This window comes from Eublepharis macularius, chromosome 14, assembly GCF_028583425.1.
Source record: "Eublepharis macularius isolate TG4126 chromosome 14, MPM_Emac_v1.0, whole genome shotgun sequence".
Taxonomy (NCBI): domain Eukaryota; kingdom Metazoa; phylum Chordata; class Lepidosauria; order Squamata; family Eublepharidae; genus Eublepharis; species Eublepharis macularius.
In genome coordinates, this window is record NC_072803.1 from 12,784,082 (window position 1) to 12,801,852 (window position 17,771).

At 46.2% G+C, this 17,771-nt stretch overlaps 1 protein-coding gene across 5 annotated transcripts in view; it reads right to left on the bottom strand.

Annotated features, from left to right (window-relative positions):
- LOC129342146 (protein CEPU-1-like) overlaps positions 1–17,771 on the bottom strand; it is a 1,103,651-nt gene that overhangs the window by 120,271 nt on the left and 965,609 nt on the right. For all 5 annotated transcript variants that reach the window (XM_054997748.1, XM_054997747.1, XM_054997746.1 and 2 more), the window contains exon 5: positions 13,149–13,274. In XM_054997748.1, the coding sequence (XP_054853723.1) occupies positions 13,149–13,274 (126 nt within the window). The remainder of the gene's footprint in view (positions 1–13,148; positions 13,275–17,771) is intronic.

Below are 17,771 nucleotides of genomic sequence, written 5' to 3' on the forward strand. Positions count from 1 at the left end.
AGAATCAGCCCCATTCAAAGCACGAGAGCATCCCCATGGCCTGTGCAATGACTTCTGGATGTGATGATGATAATAAACATTTGATTTATATACCATTCTTCAGGACAACTTAATGCCCTCTCAAAATACGTTATCATCATCCCCACAACAATCACCCTGTGAGGTGGGTGGGGCTGAGAGAGCTCTGAGAGAGCTGTGACTGACTCAAGGTCACCCAGCTGGCTTCAAGTGGAGGAGTGGGGAATCAAACCCAGCTCTCCAGATTAGAGTCCCGTTCTCTTAACCACTACACCAAACGGGCTCTCATTATGCCTCTGCTGCAAGTACATGTGGGACAACAGTAGGTACCAAGATACCCATCTTGTTGGTTGCTCGGGAGACCTGGCAACCTTATCTTGGAGTGAAGAAGCACAGTGGGGGCTGGAGCCCAGAGGCGGAAGCTTGTCCACCAGCACTGGGAGATTGGCGACCCTACATGAAAAGGGCAGCTAGCCTCCATGCACGGTCTAGAATCCTCCTAGAATTATAACTGATTTTCAGCCTTCAGAGATCAGTTCCCCTGTATGAAATGGCAGCTTTGGAAGGGGGACTCTATGGTACCACACTCCCCACTGAGCTCCCTTCCCAGGAAACACAAGAGAGCTCCTTGAATGTTTAAGATAAAGTACCAGCCCACTGTTGTGCTGGACTTCCACTTCCACATCTTTCTGTGGCTTGCAGTCCCAGCCTGCATACTGTGTTGCTGAGACTGTGCACGCACACAAGAACACACATGAGCTGTTATCATAACAACAGGCCAGAGAAGAGAGGGCTTGCAGCAATTATGGGCAGCGGATGCACAAGACAGGAGCAAGGACTTGTCTTGAGGGTACCGTTTCAGTAGCTGTGGTAGCTGACTTTAGAGAGGGGTGCAAACAGCAATACCAACCAAAAAAAGCCACGAACAGCCCAATCTGCTGTTCGCGAACAAGCTGTTCGTGAGGCCCCATTCTAACTGAACTGGTGGTCGTTGCAAGCATTGTTCGTTGCTGTTCCTTGCTGTTCATCAAACCAGACAGTCTGGCACCTGCAATCAATTCCCTTGGCAACTTAGGCAGGGATTGTCTGAACTCTGCCTGAATTCCTGCTGTCGCCCTGGAAACCCCAATCTAAGCCCAATCTAGCTTGATAGGCAGGTCTTCCTTTCAAGTGTGGAGCTCCAAATTTGTTACAAGGGAGCAAAGACCAGGGGGGAGGGGGGCTCCCAGCTCTGACTCTGCAGACAGTGGAGAGGGAGAGAGACAGTTGCTGTTGGCATTTTGTTAGAGAGTGCATTGGAGCTTGAATTTTCTTTGTGTGTGGTGGGATAGGGATCTACCCCTTCAAGTTCCAGGGCTGCTGCCAGGCTCCGGGGCCAAGCTGTTATTTATTATTGGTACCTTTCCTGCTGCCTGCTCAGATAAGGTTTCTGAGAGTGGTGCAGTAGGGATCTACCCCTTCTCCAGGGCTGCTGCCAGGCTCTGGGGCCAAGCTATTATTTATTATTGGTACCTTTCCTGGTGCCTGCTCAGGTCAGGTTTCTGGGAGTGGTGCACTAGGGATCTTGACCAAACTTGGATGATGGCTGGAGGAGAGCCTGCTGGCCCCCACAAACAGCCAACCATGAACATATTTGTGAACAGGGCCATGTTCGTGGTTGTTCGTGGGTCCCTGTTTGTGGATGGCAACGAACAATGAACATCATGTTCATTTTTTTTCTGTTCGTGCCCATCTCTAGTTGAGATGCCTTACCAATCTACTAACACCATCTTGTTTTCCCCCTGTGAGAGCTATTCCCTGTCCCCAGTCTCAGTGAGAAAGGTGGATTATAAATGACGTTAAATTAATAAATACATTCATTTTATCCCAGAGCTCAAACAATCTCACAATTTAACCCTATGTTACCGAGCATGTCAAAGTTGCAAAGTGTGATGCAACACCAGCTGGCAAACTCTTTAAGAAGAACTGAAAATGTTTTCCAGATAGGGCTTCGTTTTGAACGGTCATCCTACCACCCCAATCCTCCTTCCTACCACTCTGCCCTGGCAACAGTATTGAAGAGCTGGATGTTCTCACAACAGACACTGCTGTTATGTAAGCAAAGAGCGGGAGTTCAGGGCAAAGAATGTCCTTGACATAGTCTGCAGGCCTCTTGCCAGGGAGGCTGCCTTGGAGACAGCACAGCCTTGCTCGGTGTGACCTTTCCCATTCTCTTTCCAACACGAAAGCTCCCCTCTTGCCCTCTCTGATTAAGTGCCCATCAGAAACCATGGCAGATTTACAGGTTAAAGCATGATTTAGTGGCGTGCACTGCAGCCAAATTAAGGCTGGCTATAATATAGTTTACCTCATTAAACAATGCACACCAAGATCCCGTCTGCAGTAAAACAATTGGTCTCCGAAGTCTAGTGCTCATCTTCCAGGGTTGCTGGGAGATAATAAATCGGTAATATCCCGGTGATAATGGTAATAGAGTCACGGCTCAGAGCTAATATTATGGCAAAGCAGTAATTATTTCAACAGTAAACAAGGCAACGGTTGAGCTGCCAACAGGATTTGAGCCTGTTGAAAAGGCTTCAGTTAATTTAGCTGGATCCCAGGACAGTGGGTTGGCTCTTGCAAAGGAGATGAAGCCTCCACCTATTGACCAATGAGCCAAGCGCACCTACGATTTGTTGGCTTCTGTCGGGTTAAGGTTTTCCAGCTACACCTGTACATGATAGGAATGTTTTAGCGTTGTGGGAAGATGAAACTGGAGAAGATGCTTAAGGAAACTTTCTTCCTTGAAGAGAGAGAAATATGTCAAGATGAGCCAGAGAAGGGGAGGATTAAACTGAATTAATAGGGGGAAAGAAACTCAAACAGTGATGCTGCAGTGATAAAGGTGGAAGCAGGGTTTGCCACCTAATTAAGCCTGAAGTAAAGCTTCCAAATTCTTGCTCAAGTGCAAAACCTAGGAGCTTTTGGAAGGAGGCAAAGAGAATTTCGATAAAACTAATGATATTTCTGCATCACCCCTAGCAATCGTGTATTCTAAAGAAACATCTATCAAGTTTAGGAGGGGCTCACAATATTTATTTCATTTGCTTTCTCATAAAACAAACGGATGACTGAAAATCGGCACTTCAGATTTTAAAATCTTATTTTGAAATCCCTACCAAAAGGGGGGAAAATCCTTTTAAATGTCATGCATCTAAAATGAGGACAGAGTTGACAAGAGCCATATCATCGGTTATTAATATCTTTGGAATGCTCTACTTTAAATTAGGCAATTATACAGTCCCCCCGCCAATTGCCAATATATTTCGGTCCTTGACATTCCATATCACTCTATTGCTTTAACAAAAAAAAAAATCACCTCCATATTATCCTGCCCATCAATACACGGATTCATCTGCAAAAAATTCCCTCCACTTTTGCGCTGTCTATTTCCGTGACTGTCTCGGCAAAGCTCATCATGAACAACTGAATCACCCAAAGGCACTGGGTGTGAGAGGAAAGTGCTTATTGTCCAGGTGCTTATTGTTCAAACCTGAAAATGGATCTACCTGCAGGACCATCATATTGCAAGAAGCTCAACTTTGAAACACTTCCCCAAACTGGACATTTCTTGAGAAAGTAAGCTTCTAAATACAATCTTGGAGGAATAGTAAAGTGTCCTTCACACTTACCGAATAGCATCAGAGCTGCTTTGCCGCAACAATGGCTAAATACGGGGCTAATTCTGTGGGTACTACTATTATCCTCCTTGGTCCTAGCCAGGAGATGATTGAGTAAGACTGATGAAATAATATTCTAATAAGGTGCTTAATCAAATCATTGCAAAAACCCTATAAGGATTTATCTAGGATATTCTGACTGGTGTGTTTGGAAGCCGCATGAGCAGTTAACAAACTTTCAAAGAGATGCCAGAATAGCAGGAAAACACCATAATGTTATGTGACACCAGACTCTCCCTAGGAAAATATTATCTATATAAGGGCGAGGGCGGGGGAGAGGCATTTTTGTAAACAAATCATCCATTTAATACCCACCATCGCCACTTTGACACTTGTGCCTTCCTTTAAAGCTAACATGCAAGTTTGACCAGTCTCTGTAACATGCATCTGACGAAGAGAACTTGATTCTCAAAAGCTTATGCTACAATAAAATTGGTTAGTCTTAAAGGTGCTACTGGACTCTTTTTGATTATGCAAGTTCTGAGGAATTGTGGAGAATGCAAACAAAAGAAAGGCGATCTTATAAGTCTGATTGCTTCTATCCATAGTTGTTTTTGCAAAGACAACTTGATCTGGAGAACCAACATGGAGCTAAGTAGGAAAGGAAGTGTATATCTGAAGCTGTGATCCTCTCTCAGCAGCTCACGGGCCACCTCTCAGATCACTTCTGGCTTGTGGAAGCACTGGTCCTCAGTGTGGCTGCTGACTCAAGTGGTGATTCCACACACGTTGGATAATACACTTCCAATCCTCTTTATAGATCATTTGGAACAGATTTTTTTGTGTGCAGAACAAAAAATCCACCTTAAACAATTGATAAAGTGCATTGAAAGTGCATTATCCAACGTGTGCGGAATCAGCATGTTTTAGGAATATGGCCAAGATTTGCCGTTGGTAATTTGTGGAGCTTGTGGTGGGTAACTAGTTCCCATCTTGAAAGAGTCACTGCCAGAAGAACAGGGAAGCTGCAAGCCTCCCTGCGGTGCAGGCCCCATGCCAGCAATGGAAGTAAATGCAGTTCTTTTGTTGAGAGTGATTGAAAATGTGGCTCTCTGTGACCAGCCAAGTGAGTACCACCGATCTAAGGAATTTACACCCTTAGATGGGCAGTCTCCCTCAGAATAAACTGTGCGCTGCAGTGTTAATTAAGAGCTGCCTACTTGTTATCTGCTGCCTTTTGCTTGTTCCTAGCAACAAATGCATCTACCGCCCTGCCATCTTCAATGCCAACAGTTCATGGTGACACTTTATCCAAGAGGCTCCAGTAAGGTCCATGCCAACATCACCATCACCTTGACAACGCGAGAGATTCCACTGAAGGAGAAAGCAGTTACCATGGAAACAATGGATTGCCCATAACTAGACTTCCTTAAGGAGAGCACGCCGATTCCTTATTCATATATCTGCAGACAGTGTCAATGCTGCAGGACTAGAGGAGGCTGTGATAGTAGAAGGAAAACACACCTGCATACGCACACCCCTAAATTGCTTCGGAACATAAACAGCATTACCCTAAAAATACATCATTGACTGAAGATTTTGTATCACGCATACAGGGATGTACTTAGGAAGACCATGGGCTCTCATCTCCCCACAGAGTTGCCACCTTCCAGGTGGTGGTTGAAGACCTCCTGGAGCTACAGCTGATCTCTAGGCCACAGAGATCAGTTCCCTAGGAGAAAATGGGTGTTTTGGAAGATGGACTCTATGGCAATATACCCAGCTGAGGTCCCTTCCCAAACCCCACTCTCTCCAGGCTCCACCCCCAAAATCTCCAGGAATTTCCCAACCAGAAGCTGGCAACCCTATCTCCATGAGACCTCCTGTAACAGTTCTTGCTTGCTTATCTGGTGACCAGCACACCAACATCGACATCACGCAAAACTCGCGCGAGAAAACATTATCTTCCACTTTTTTTTCACGGCGTTCTGCAGCGTTCTGGATGAAGGTGAGTAGTGTGGAAATGGGCCTAATCCAAGCTGGACTGGTAGACTGTAATAGCACCTTCTGCCCATTTGTAGCTGTGGTACTGCAGCATTGCAGACAGTAAGTGAGCTAACTTCTAGCATGCTACCATGGCGGGACACTTAGGTTCCAGTGCCAGAGTGTCCAACTGCAGACTGTGCACAACTTGCTCGGACTTTTCCATCTGTTTCTTTTACATCCTAAATGGTGTACCAAAAACAAATCATCTAAATTGCATCCTGATAGATTCTATACACACGCACATGTCTTTTCCCCGCTTTATCATTACTTTTTAAAAAAACTTGTAAAATATATGACTTCTATTGCACCACTCTGCATTGAGGGAGCTGGAAGGAGAGCTATAGGGACACATCTGAGAAATAATTTAAATGTGGAAATTGCAAAAAAAAAAAAAAAAGGCATGAAGTGCCAAAAAATTTGCCTCGGGGCCAAATGCTCTCAGACATCCTAATCGCTCGGGCTTCGTCCCTTCTCAGTGTTTGGGGTCAATTTCGAATGCCAGCCAAGCTGCTGGGGAATCAAGAGTTCAGGCTAACTTCTCTGCATAGCCTGTCTCTGCAGAATGATGAGATGTTCAAACTTCTGCCATCGTTAACAGACTGAAAATGGTCTATGGCTGAACCCAATTAATTATAGACCAACTCTGTAACTCTGCTGAACAAGTTCTCAGCAAAGCTGGCGGACCTGTGCGTGTGCGTGGCCTAGGGGAAGGAGGCCTGTTCTCTGTGCAGAGGAATACACTGTCGGCCTCCCACACACACAGTTCTATCAGATGACCTTCAGTGTGCTGTTTTCCCCACTGCCTGCTCACTTGGCACTGGAGAGGAAACGTCTCTTGCCTGCCACGGCAATAATCTCAGCCCTTCACAAGACTCTGATGCCAACCATCTCTGCCCAGCTTCAGGCTGCCGGCCGGAGTCTGCCCCTACCAGGTGCCAACGTGGGCCTGACACCTTCTGCTCTTAATAGCATTTCATGTCACTGCATCTGCCAGCTCCAGCTGAACACGTGATGCCAATTAAAGCTTTCAGGTCCAAGCGAACAAAGAAAAGGTGCTTCTCAGCCAAGAGAGAGTGAAAGGGACAGGCCAAGTGCAGGAGGCTGCAAAGGCCTCCCGCAGCAAGGAGAAGCTAAGGCCCAGGTAACTGCACACAGACATTTCCACCCTCTGCAGTGAAAACTACTCCCTGCTGCCTTTACTTAATATTCACGTAATGACAACAGCACGCTGGAGCACAGAAGAGACAACATCCCCAACTTCACGGCTAGGGTTGCTAGTGGATTGCGGGGGGGGGGGGGACCAGCATTCACCTTTTGAGCATCTTTGCATGTGCACATTGTGTGCATGTACTCTCTGTGTGGCAAGATGACATCACTTCCAGTAATGATGCCATTATGCCCACCACCAGGCATGACAATGTCTCTCCCGGGACTCACATCATCACACCTGTGGGGGAATGTGCCCACTGCGTGCTATGCTGGGAGGGTCCCCCCCCACCAGCCAGGGGAGTGGCAGCCGGGGACAGAGCCTGGGAGAGAGGATCCCCCACCCCCACTGGGGGACTGGCAGCTATACTCACAGCACTTACAATTTATTCTCAGTGGAGGAAAAACAAATCAGGAAATCAGAACCCATGTTTCATTGTAAACTTAAATTATCATTGTTATGGTGTGTTGGGGGGGGTGTATGGTGGGGGGGGGGGTGTATGATCTTCCGTTGCTTAACAAATCATGGCTTGGGGGGTTCCTCCAAGGAAAGCAGCAGGTACAAGACTCAGCAAAAGTTTTCCTTTCTTTTGCAAACATGGAATTAAACTAAGGAATTCACTGCAACAGGATGCATGGCAGGCCACAATTCTACATGGATCAATGGCTGTTTAAATACACATAGAGAGAGCAAGCCACTCAGGGCCTCTTAGTCACAATGAAATCACCATGCAAGACTATCAACAGGGGGCATCTAGGAGTACAGAATTTTAAGGGGAAGCAACAACTCACATGAACATATGACACTGCCTTATACTGAATCAGACCGCTGGTCCATTGTATCCACGCACAGAGGATCCATCCCTAGATGATCCCAGCATGGGTAAGCAGTAGTGTGCGGCAATCAACTTCTCTCCTTAGTGTGAGCTTCCTAGGGAATGTGGCTGACCTTTGTCAGGAACTGGAGTGTTGGGTTTGATGGACCTCTGATCTGCACGTTCATTCTTATAGACCCCCAGTCCAAGTCCAAGTTTTGTTTCTACAGAGCGCCATTGTCAGGATGTCAGTTCTCTAACCAGAGTTACTCCATATTAACTTGTGTTATAATCAGTAGTTGTGTAGTTTTCCTCCCTCCAGGCCCAGGTGTCATCCAGGCCGCTCATACCCATGGGTGTGAAGAGTCCTTATCTGTCCAGTCCAGCCAACGACCTTGATGTCCTCATCTTCTCATGCCTTCGCAGACGGGACTTGGGGGAGGCTGGGGATGGGTGTTTGAAGTATTGTAACTTTCACTTTGCAAGCGATTCTCAACAAAGCTTTCGTTCAGCCAAGGGCCTCTACAGCCTTTGGATTATGGACACCTGTATCCTGAGCATAGTCTTTCAATAAACCTTTTGGAACCAAGAGACCTTGTGCTTCTTGCAGAAGGGGGGAGACGAACTCAGATAACTGGGATTCCATAGTCTGACAGCCATATTTACTCGTTGCCTAGATCAGGCTAGAAAACGAAAAGAAGCAATGCGTGGCATCAGCACTTCTCTTCTCTTTGCCATAGGGCTTACTTGGAATTAAACTGAATGAGAGTTTTGCATATCGGTTAATGAGGTATCAAGCTCTGGGTCAGGCAAAGCAAGAAGAGTCATACACACCTGGGCTGCCATGCAGTCAAGAAGCCGCAAAAGTCTGGGGATGAGAAACGGGCCGGGATACAATACAGGGTTTAAGAAAGGAAGCAAAAATACAGAGCTTGAGGCGCTGTACCACACTTCACAGGACACGTGCACATTGAAATCAAGCAATATGCAGAGAGGGGCTATGCATGAGTGTGCCAGCCCTGCAGGAAGGGCATGTGACCACACGCTCTTGATTACAAGCTCATAAGCAAAGAACCTACACATGTAGAAGGGGAAACATGTAGGCTCCCTGTATGTGATTAGGAATGCTGCTTTTTGGTATTCCTGATCACAGGGAAGTAGCCAGTGTGCATGTGCTCCTTGCTCACAAGCCAGGGATCGCATGTAGATGGGGGACGGGGCAATTATGCTTTGCCTACTCCCTCACCAGGCACACTCATTTCAATGTGTGTCTAGATGGCTAGTGAATATGACCCGAATCCATGTGCAATCAGTAATTAGGATTACAGAACTGGAGAACAGTGCCAGCCACAAATTATCTAAGACAGAGTATACTCTAAACAATATAGAAGGTATAAGATAATGCCGTACCTAAGACTCTTTAAAGGAAGAGGCCAGGGAGAGAATCTGGGGGCTTCTACACGCAAATAAGAGCTCTAATACTGAGCTATGGTCCCTCTCTCCCTTAGTTGCCATTTGATTCTATCGCAGTTGACAGCCACAAGAATTTGGAAGGGAAGTCACCCTTGAATGAAGACATAAGTGAAGGCATAGCAGGCTCGTCTATCCCAATGGACCTTGAGCATTCAGAGAAATCAGTGGCAGCAGCGCCACTTCCCTCCGCCCCGCAACAAAGAACCATCTACTGGAAATTTATCTTCCAGCTCTAAGCAAAGGAACTCAAGTGGTCGGATTAGGGATGCTGCAGACATCCGTGATGTTTCACTTTTAGTGTGGAAATGACAGATTCTGAAAATAGAGACTCAGAAATTGTTCCGTTTGGAGAGCTGCATTCCAAGTAATCTGTCCAAAAGAAGATTCATATGAACATATCAAAGTCTCTTATACTGAGCCAGACCATCGGTCCATTTAGCTCAGAGCAGTCTTCTCTGATGGCAGGGACTCTCCAAGGACAGGCAGAGGTCCTTTTCCCAGACACCGAAGACTGATTCTAGGATCTCCTGAATACAAAGCATGTGCTCCATCAGTGAGCTCAATCAGATAGCAGTATCCAAAAAACAGAGGTAAAGATTGTAGAAGCATAAAGCAAGTCTGATCTAGTAAAAGTCCCTATTCGATGCAGGAAATCTGAAGCCAAACTGATCTAGTAAAACCCCCAATTCAATGCAGGAAATCTGAAGCCAAACTGCTGCCCAGGCTTTTCTTGAAAAATCTCCAGACTAGAGATGGGCACGAACTGGAAAAAAACCCAAACCATGTGGTTTGTGGTTTGTCAAATGTCATGAACCAAGAACCACAAACTTTCATGAACCTGCCCCCGGTTCATGAACCGGTTCGTATGGTTCGTGAAAAGGTCACATCCAGGTCAGAAAATCATCACTTCTGGATCAGCAGAAGGTTACTTCTGGGCCAGCAGAAGGTAACTTCTGGGTCAGTAGAAGTTCTGCAGGAAGTCCATCCCCTGTTGCCTAGGAAACTGATTGATCAGCACCAGGCTGTTTGCAGTGACAAACAAAAAAACCGAAACAAACGAACCAGCCTAAAGTTCGTGGCGGTTTGTCAGAAATGGGATCTGATGAACCGCTGGTTCGCGAACCTCAAACCGGCCTGGTTCGTCATGAATTTTGGTTCGTGCCTATCTCTACTCCAGACTGGAAGAGCCCCCTCCCCACCTCAGGTCACAGGTTCCATTGTCAAATTGCTCTTCCCATTAGGTAGTTTTGCCTAACGTTCAATGGAAAATCTGCCCTCCTCTAACCAAGCCCATTAGATCTAATCTTGCTTCCTAGAGCAGTGGAGAATGAAATTTTGCCCTGCATTGCAGCTGTCTTTGAAAGACAGAAGGATATGAAAGTTGATGTGTAATTATGCCAAATGCAGATAATAATGGACTGTAACACACAGAAATTGTTCAAATCTTGTGTGTATCACTTAGAGATATATCTATGTGCTTTTGAATGGCTACTGTCCTATGCAATTAGAGCTGGTTGCAGAAAATTGCACTCATGCTGGGCAAAACCATTATTTGGATCTACACTGTGAAAGCTGAGTATCAGTGGGTAAATATTCCAAACACAGAATACCACCTTTGGAAACACAGAAATATTCATGAAAATAAAGGAAAGGGGTTCGGATATCCCAGGCGAGCACCAACCTTCTCAACCACTGAAAGAGTACGCATCCCAAGATCTGAATTCATTATTGGGAAGGGAGTATGATGAATGGGAGAACATGCAATTCCTGCTCTGAAGGCTACATCTGTGTCAAGATGCTAAGTATGCATCATACTAATCTAGACCAAAAATGGGGTGGATTGCAATTCTGGGATGGAATTCTGTTGTATTAGGTTAGAGGAAAGGACCGTTTTCACGCTGCTTACCAACCACGGAACATTGCGGCAAGCTCCCGGAACGATAGCGTCTTTTGGCAGCTCTCGCGTGAAATTGCACCACGAAGATGCTGTCGTTCTGGGAGCTTGGCGCGATGTTCCGTGGCCAGTAAGCAGCATGAAAATGGCCCTAGAGAAGAGTCATGGCTTTGTACTGGGACTTAAATCACAACATTGTTCATGAATTACATGTCAAAATCTGGAGGCTCTTTTAATAGAGTGAACATTCTGTAGTTCTGCTGAATGTCACCCGAAAGCCCCCCCCCCAATCTTTAAGGATGACCAGGCAGTTAATACAGAACATATAATCTGGACAGGAGATCTCATGAAAACTGCTCCAATAAATTACCTAACTCCACAGGTAATTTCTGATTAGCTTGCTTCTCTCCCCTTGGTGCTTTAGCTGTTTCCATAGCAGCTAAATCCTAAGTAAAATGGAGACATCTGGTCCAAACTCAGGAAATGATTGCCCAGGGGAAAGAAAACGGGATGGATGTTGGCCATGTTGAATGGTAGCAGTGACACCTGAAAGTGACACAGAGCAGCTGCAGCAAAAGCCCACAAGTGTCTCACAGGGCCTAGAATGATCAATCTGTACAGCAGAGGTCACCGGAAACAGGCACAGGGTCAGATGAGCGTGAGATGGGCCAACACATCAGGAAGACAGCGAAGCAAGTTGCAGTCACCCTAAGAAATTTCACCCACCTGATCAAAAACTATGGATTTATTTTGAAAACACTCCAGATATTTCTCCCCAGCTGATGCCTACACGTTTACCTTGAAATTTTAGTTTGGATTAAATTTGGTGACAACTCTGCAAAACATTAACGTCACAGAGTATCCAGGGTGGGTACTAAAAAGAGCTGGGATGTTGCTATGACACTACATGTCCAGGGCCATTTCCACACGTCTTACCTGCTTGCAAAACATCGCGCAAAAGACCCGGAAGACAGCGTCTTCTTGCGTGAAATTGCGCCAGGAAGAAGCTGTTATCCAGGAGTTTTGTGTGATTTTGTGCAAAACTCCCAGATAACAGTGTCTTCCTGGTGCGATTTTGCACGACAAAACGCTGTCTTCCGGGTCTTTCACACAATGTTCCGCAGGCAGGTAAGATGTGTGGAAATGGCCCTTAATTCAGGATGGATTCATAACTGTAAACATACAAGGTATAGCCTTCATCAGACTGTACCATTTCTGACTGCAAGTAGAGGAATGAATAACAAAATATATTAAAAATGCCTTGCAGATAAAAAGCTGGCATGTCAGCATGGCTAAAGTCAGTTACATGCTAGCTGGTTCTTTTTGGTGGAAGAGGATTTAACCACATGGTCCACAACTTACCATCTAAAGTGGAACTGTCCAGAAAGGGCTGTTCCCTACCGAACTCTATTTTCCTGAGTTTTAATTAAATTTGCTGCTTCACTTCAAAAAATGCAATTTTCTTGGTAAGATGTTTCTATATATCAGTCCTCTACACAGTACATACAAACCGCTATGGGATATTGCTATATATATATGTTTGTGGAGGGGGGGAAACGGACATATCCAGAAATCAGGAATATAACTTGCTATGTGTGAAAACCTTTGCACAAATGTATGCACTACTCCCTGTACATCATTCTCAGCAGTTCTTCAATACTAATGATAAACCGGACTATCCACAAAGCTACTGTATCGAGCAAAAATTTTTTTGCTTGCACTGGAGCTCCTGCACAAGCACAAACACAAGAAGGCGACTGCAGTTAGTGTTACTAACTAAGACTCACTGTATTCCATCTTTTTTTTTGCTTGTGCAAGATGTTGTGCAACCACACTCTGTAATCTATAGGAATGAATGCGCCAGCTGGTGCACGAAGTCTTGCACGAATAGAACTATGCGAAGTAATGGCGTTTCAACACACTGCGGGATCCAAGCCGAGATCATCACCAACTTCTGACAAGTCTGACATCAAACCATCCCTCAATTCAGAACAGGGACTTTGCCCACCTGGGCACATGGCAGGCCACACATCTTACCTTTGGGCGAAATGTGTCTCCAAGTGATCATGGGGTCTGGCCTACCCGTAGCTATGCAAGTGAGGCTGATGTTGCCCCCTTCGTTGATGGAGATGTCTGAAGAGATCTCAACAATTTGGGGAGGAACTGCAACGACATAAAGAGAATGAAATGTAGCTAGTTAAATGCATGGTGATGATTCTGACACTTCTTAAAAGCAGACCATTCACTGCAGGTTTCCTATCAGACGGTGAGAACAAAGAGGACCAACATGTCAGCCGGAGACAGGCCTCAAAGCTATCGATCCGCTTCCTCAAGTTCTTATTCTAGTAGACAATCTTTACTAACAGACTAACAGAGGTGGTTTGTCTTTGTTGGAGGTCTCCCATCCAATTACTAACCAGGACCAACCCTGCTTAGCTTCCAAGACCTGATGAGATTGGGCTTGTCCAAGCTATCCAGGTCACAGCACATAATGGTTAGTCATCTTTAAGTTAAAACATAAGAGGTGCCTTTCTGAATTGGACCAGTGGTCTATCTAGGTCCGTCTAGTCCAGTATCCTCTTTCACACAGTGGGCAACCAGTCATACTGGAATGCCAACAAACAGGGTATAGAAGCTGAAGCTTCCCCCTGACGTTGGCTCCTAGCACTGGTATCCAGATATTTACTGTCTATGGATGTGGAGATTCCCTTTAGTCACGTTGGTGAGTAGCCACTGATGGAGCTCTCCTCCAAGAGTCTTTCTAATTCCCTTAAGACCATCTACATCAGTGGTCATTGCTAGATCCCCTGGCAGCAAATCCCCCAATTTAATTACTTGTTGAGAGAAGAAGTACTTCAAGACTGGAATGCCATGACTTAGCAATGCTCAAGTATGAATGCTCCAAACTTGCGATTCTCCCTTATGACTTTGCAGCAGTGGCTTTTACACACACACAGAGAGAGAGAGAGAGAGAGAGAGAGACAGAGACAGAGACAGAGACAGAGACAGAGACAGAGACAGAGACAGAGACAGAGAGAGACACAGAGAGAGACAGAGAGAGAGAGAGAGAGAGAGAGAAAGACAGAGAGAGACAGAGACAGAGACAGAGACAGAGAGTTGTGCCACTCACAAAGAAAATGAGTAGAACAGCAAAAAATATACTTCCAGTCTCCAGATTGTTTCCTAGAGAATAAAGTGGTACTTGAGAGCATTTCCCCCCTTGGAAAGATCTCTATGAGGTTTTTTTTAAAAAAATCCAAAATGGCAGTGGCTCCCTATGAAGGTGGCCTAAAGTGCACTGGAGATAATCTAATTCACACGCAAAGATATGAAGAGGCAAGGCCCACAGTTCTTTGAAAAAGTATTATAGGCAGTATAGGCAATCACTATGAGATAAACCAGATTTTTTTTTTTTGCACGATAATGACATTGTTTTTCCTGGAAGTGTCAGATATGGATTCCTTGGGATTCACTGGAACTGTAATGTTTTGGTCAAGAGGGATCTGATGGTCCTTTCACCTGATTGTCAAACCCAGACAACCTTCACCCAGCCAACAACATCAGCCTTAGCTGTGTGGCAGGTCTTGTGCTCGCTCATTGGCTTTTGCTGCCCTTGATGTGTGAAACTTTCTCCAAGGATCCCTATGGGATGTCACTGTCTTCTCTTCCTGAAACTCTTCTCAAACCCTCCCTCTTTTGAGTGAAACCAAAGTTAAAAGTTATTCCAAAGTCTAAGCCAACAGCACCGAAGCCTGTGGGCACTTGTGAATTTTTGAGAATACTGAGTAGGCATCTCCACAAGATGGCTGCCATTGGTAGGGTTGCCAGCTCCAAGTTGGGAAATTCCTGGAGATCTACGGGGTAAAACCTGGAGAAACCTGGAGAAAGTGGGGTTTGGGGAGGGAAAAGACCTTGGCATGGCATAATTCCATAGAGTCCACCCCCAAAAGTAGCCATTTTCTCCAGGTGAACTGATCTCTGTGGCCTGGAGACCAGTTGTAATTCTGGGAGATCTCCAGCCACTACCTGGAGGCTGGCAACCCTAGCCATTGGGCAGGTGTCCAAAGTCATGTGTCCCCCTGTGGTGAAAACAGCTGTTTCTCTACGGGTTCTCTCTGCAGACAGAATGGTGATCTCTTTTGGAATCCTCTTCTGCAGAAGCTAGAGGAAAACCAGGATTAGCTCTTTGCTTTGAGGAAGAAGGAAATGGGCACCAGAAAATACATCATTGAGCACCATGCGCACCCATAGGTACCACATTGAGACCACTGGTCTAAGCGCTGGAAATATATATCTAGTTAACCTGGAATAGTATGTGGGATTTTATGAGAGGACCATGAACAACATGTGACTTTCTTGCCCATTATATACCAAAAGATCAACAGGATGACCAGATGCAAGAACGATCGTGACCTCAGCGCCCCTGAGGCAAGACAGAGAAAGGAGTCCCATGCTCCATCCTGCCCCTTCTTCTTTCCCTACACACCTTCCTTCTGGTGCCCTCCCAGGTGTGAGTCACTGGTGCAGATGCAAGCTTTTCCAAGAGAGCTGGCTGAGTGCACAGCAGCTGCAGTGGCCTTGCATACATTGCCTCTGACGCGCAGGTAAGTAATTTATTGATCCGTAAAGCACTCCGAGACGCTCAGGAAGGGATTATGTCATGCCAACGCCGTGCAATAAAATAAAAAATGATGGACTTTTTGTGAACACGAGGGTGATTTAGGGTTTGTAGCTGGAAGTGTAGTTAAAGTACATTTTAAGTGGAAATCAAGGTAGGTAATGAATTACTCTACGTCCAGGAGAGGCTGCTGGGAGTCCATTTTCTCAGCTTCTGACTCAGGAGCTAATATTCTAACTGTACACTAGAGGACAATAGAGGATCAAGCACAGACTGCTGGCATTGGATGGGGTGGGGAATGGCATTAAATGAAACAGCAAAAAATACCTTTGTTCCTACCAGTTGCAACTTAGATGCAGGAAAAGGGGGCAAAGTAGAAATTTATGGTCCCAGAACACGTTGCGTTGCTACAGGTGTCACCTCAAGGTAGGGATGCCATGATACATTTTGTAAGAACATTAAAAAAAAATAAGAAAAGCTCTGCTGGATCAGACCAGTGGTCCATCTAGTCCTGCATCCTGGCTCAGCCCAGTAGCCAACCAGAGGGCACAGATGCTGAAGCCTGATGTTGCCTGATATTGCCTTCTGGCACTGGTAGAGGTTTACTGCTTCTGACTGTGGAGGTTCCAATTAGAAATGGGCACGAACAGCAATACGAACTTAAAAACCCCACAAACAGCCCAATATGTTGGTTGTTCTGGGTTTTCCGGCCCAATATGTTGTTCATGAACAAGCTGCTCGTGAGACCTCTTTCTAAACGAACAGGTGGTCATTGCAAGCCTCCTTTATTGCTGTTTGTTGCTGTTTGTCAAGCCAGACAGTCTGGCACCTGCAATCAATTTCCATGGCAACTCAGGCAGGGATTGTCTGAACTCTGTCTGAACTTCCGCTGTTGCCCTGGAAACCCCAATCTAAGCCCAATTTAGCTTGATAGGCAGGTCTTCCTTTCAAGTGTGGAGCTCCAAATTTGTTACAAGGGAGCAAAGAGCAGAGGGGAGGGGGGCTCCCAGATCTGGTTTTGCAGTGAGTGAGGGAGAGTTGGCATTTTGAGAGAGAGACAGGGAGAGTGCATTGGAGCTTGAATTTTCTTTGCGTGTGGTGGGATAGGGATCTACTCCTTCAGGTTCCAGGGCTGCTGCCAGGCTCTGGGACCAAGCTATTATTTATTATTGGTACCTTTCCTGCTGCCTGCTCAGGTAGGGTTTCTGGGAGTGGTGCAGTAGGGATCTTGATGGCTGGAGGAGAGCCTGCTGGTCCCCACGGACAATGAACAATGAACATGTTCGTGACTAGGGATGTGCATTTCGGCTTTCTGAAAGCCGAAAGAAAGCCAAAACAAAAGTGTTTCGGCTTCTTTCAGGTTAGCCGAAACGTTTCGGGCTAAGCCGAAACGTTTCGGCTAGCCGAAAGAAAAAAAGCCGAAACGTTTCGGCTTTAGGCTTTTTCAATGGGAAAATGCCTCCGGCGTCTTCCCGGACGTCTGGGGGAGGCATTTTCCCACCGAATCAGCCCAAAATTGGTGGAGACCTTCCTCTAACCCCTCTCTACAAACCCCCCAAGTTTCAGACCGATTGGACTTTGGGGGGGGGCATTTATGGCCCCCCAAAGCAGGTCCCCCTATCCTCCCATAAGAAAGCGAAGGAGCAGCATATTGTTAGCATGCTGCTGCTCATCTTCTTCATTATTTCCTATGGGGAAAAATGAAGAAGCAGGCTTCCTTTGCCAGGGGTGGCATTTTGCATGCAAAATGCCCCCTCACCCTCAGGGGCCCTTCTCCCACCCCTCCTCCCACCCCCCACCAAGGCTCAGCCTGCTCCCACTTGGGGGGGGCCATTTCATGGCCTCCCCAAGTAGGTGCTCTCATCTCTACCACTGACAGCTGGGGGAGGCTTGTTTTGCCAGGGGTGGCATTTTGCATGCAAAATGCCCCCCAGCCCTCTGGGGCCCTTCTCCCACCCTTCCTCCCACCCCCACCAAGGCTCAGCCTGCTCCCACTTGGGGGGGCATTTCATGGCCTCCCCAAGTAGGTGCTCTCAGCCCCC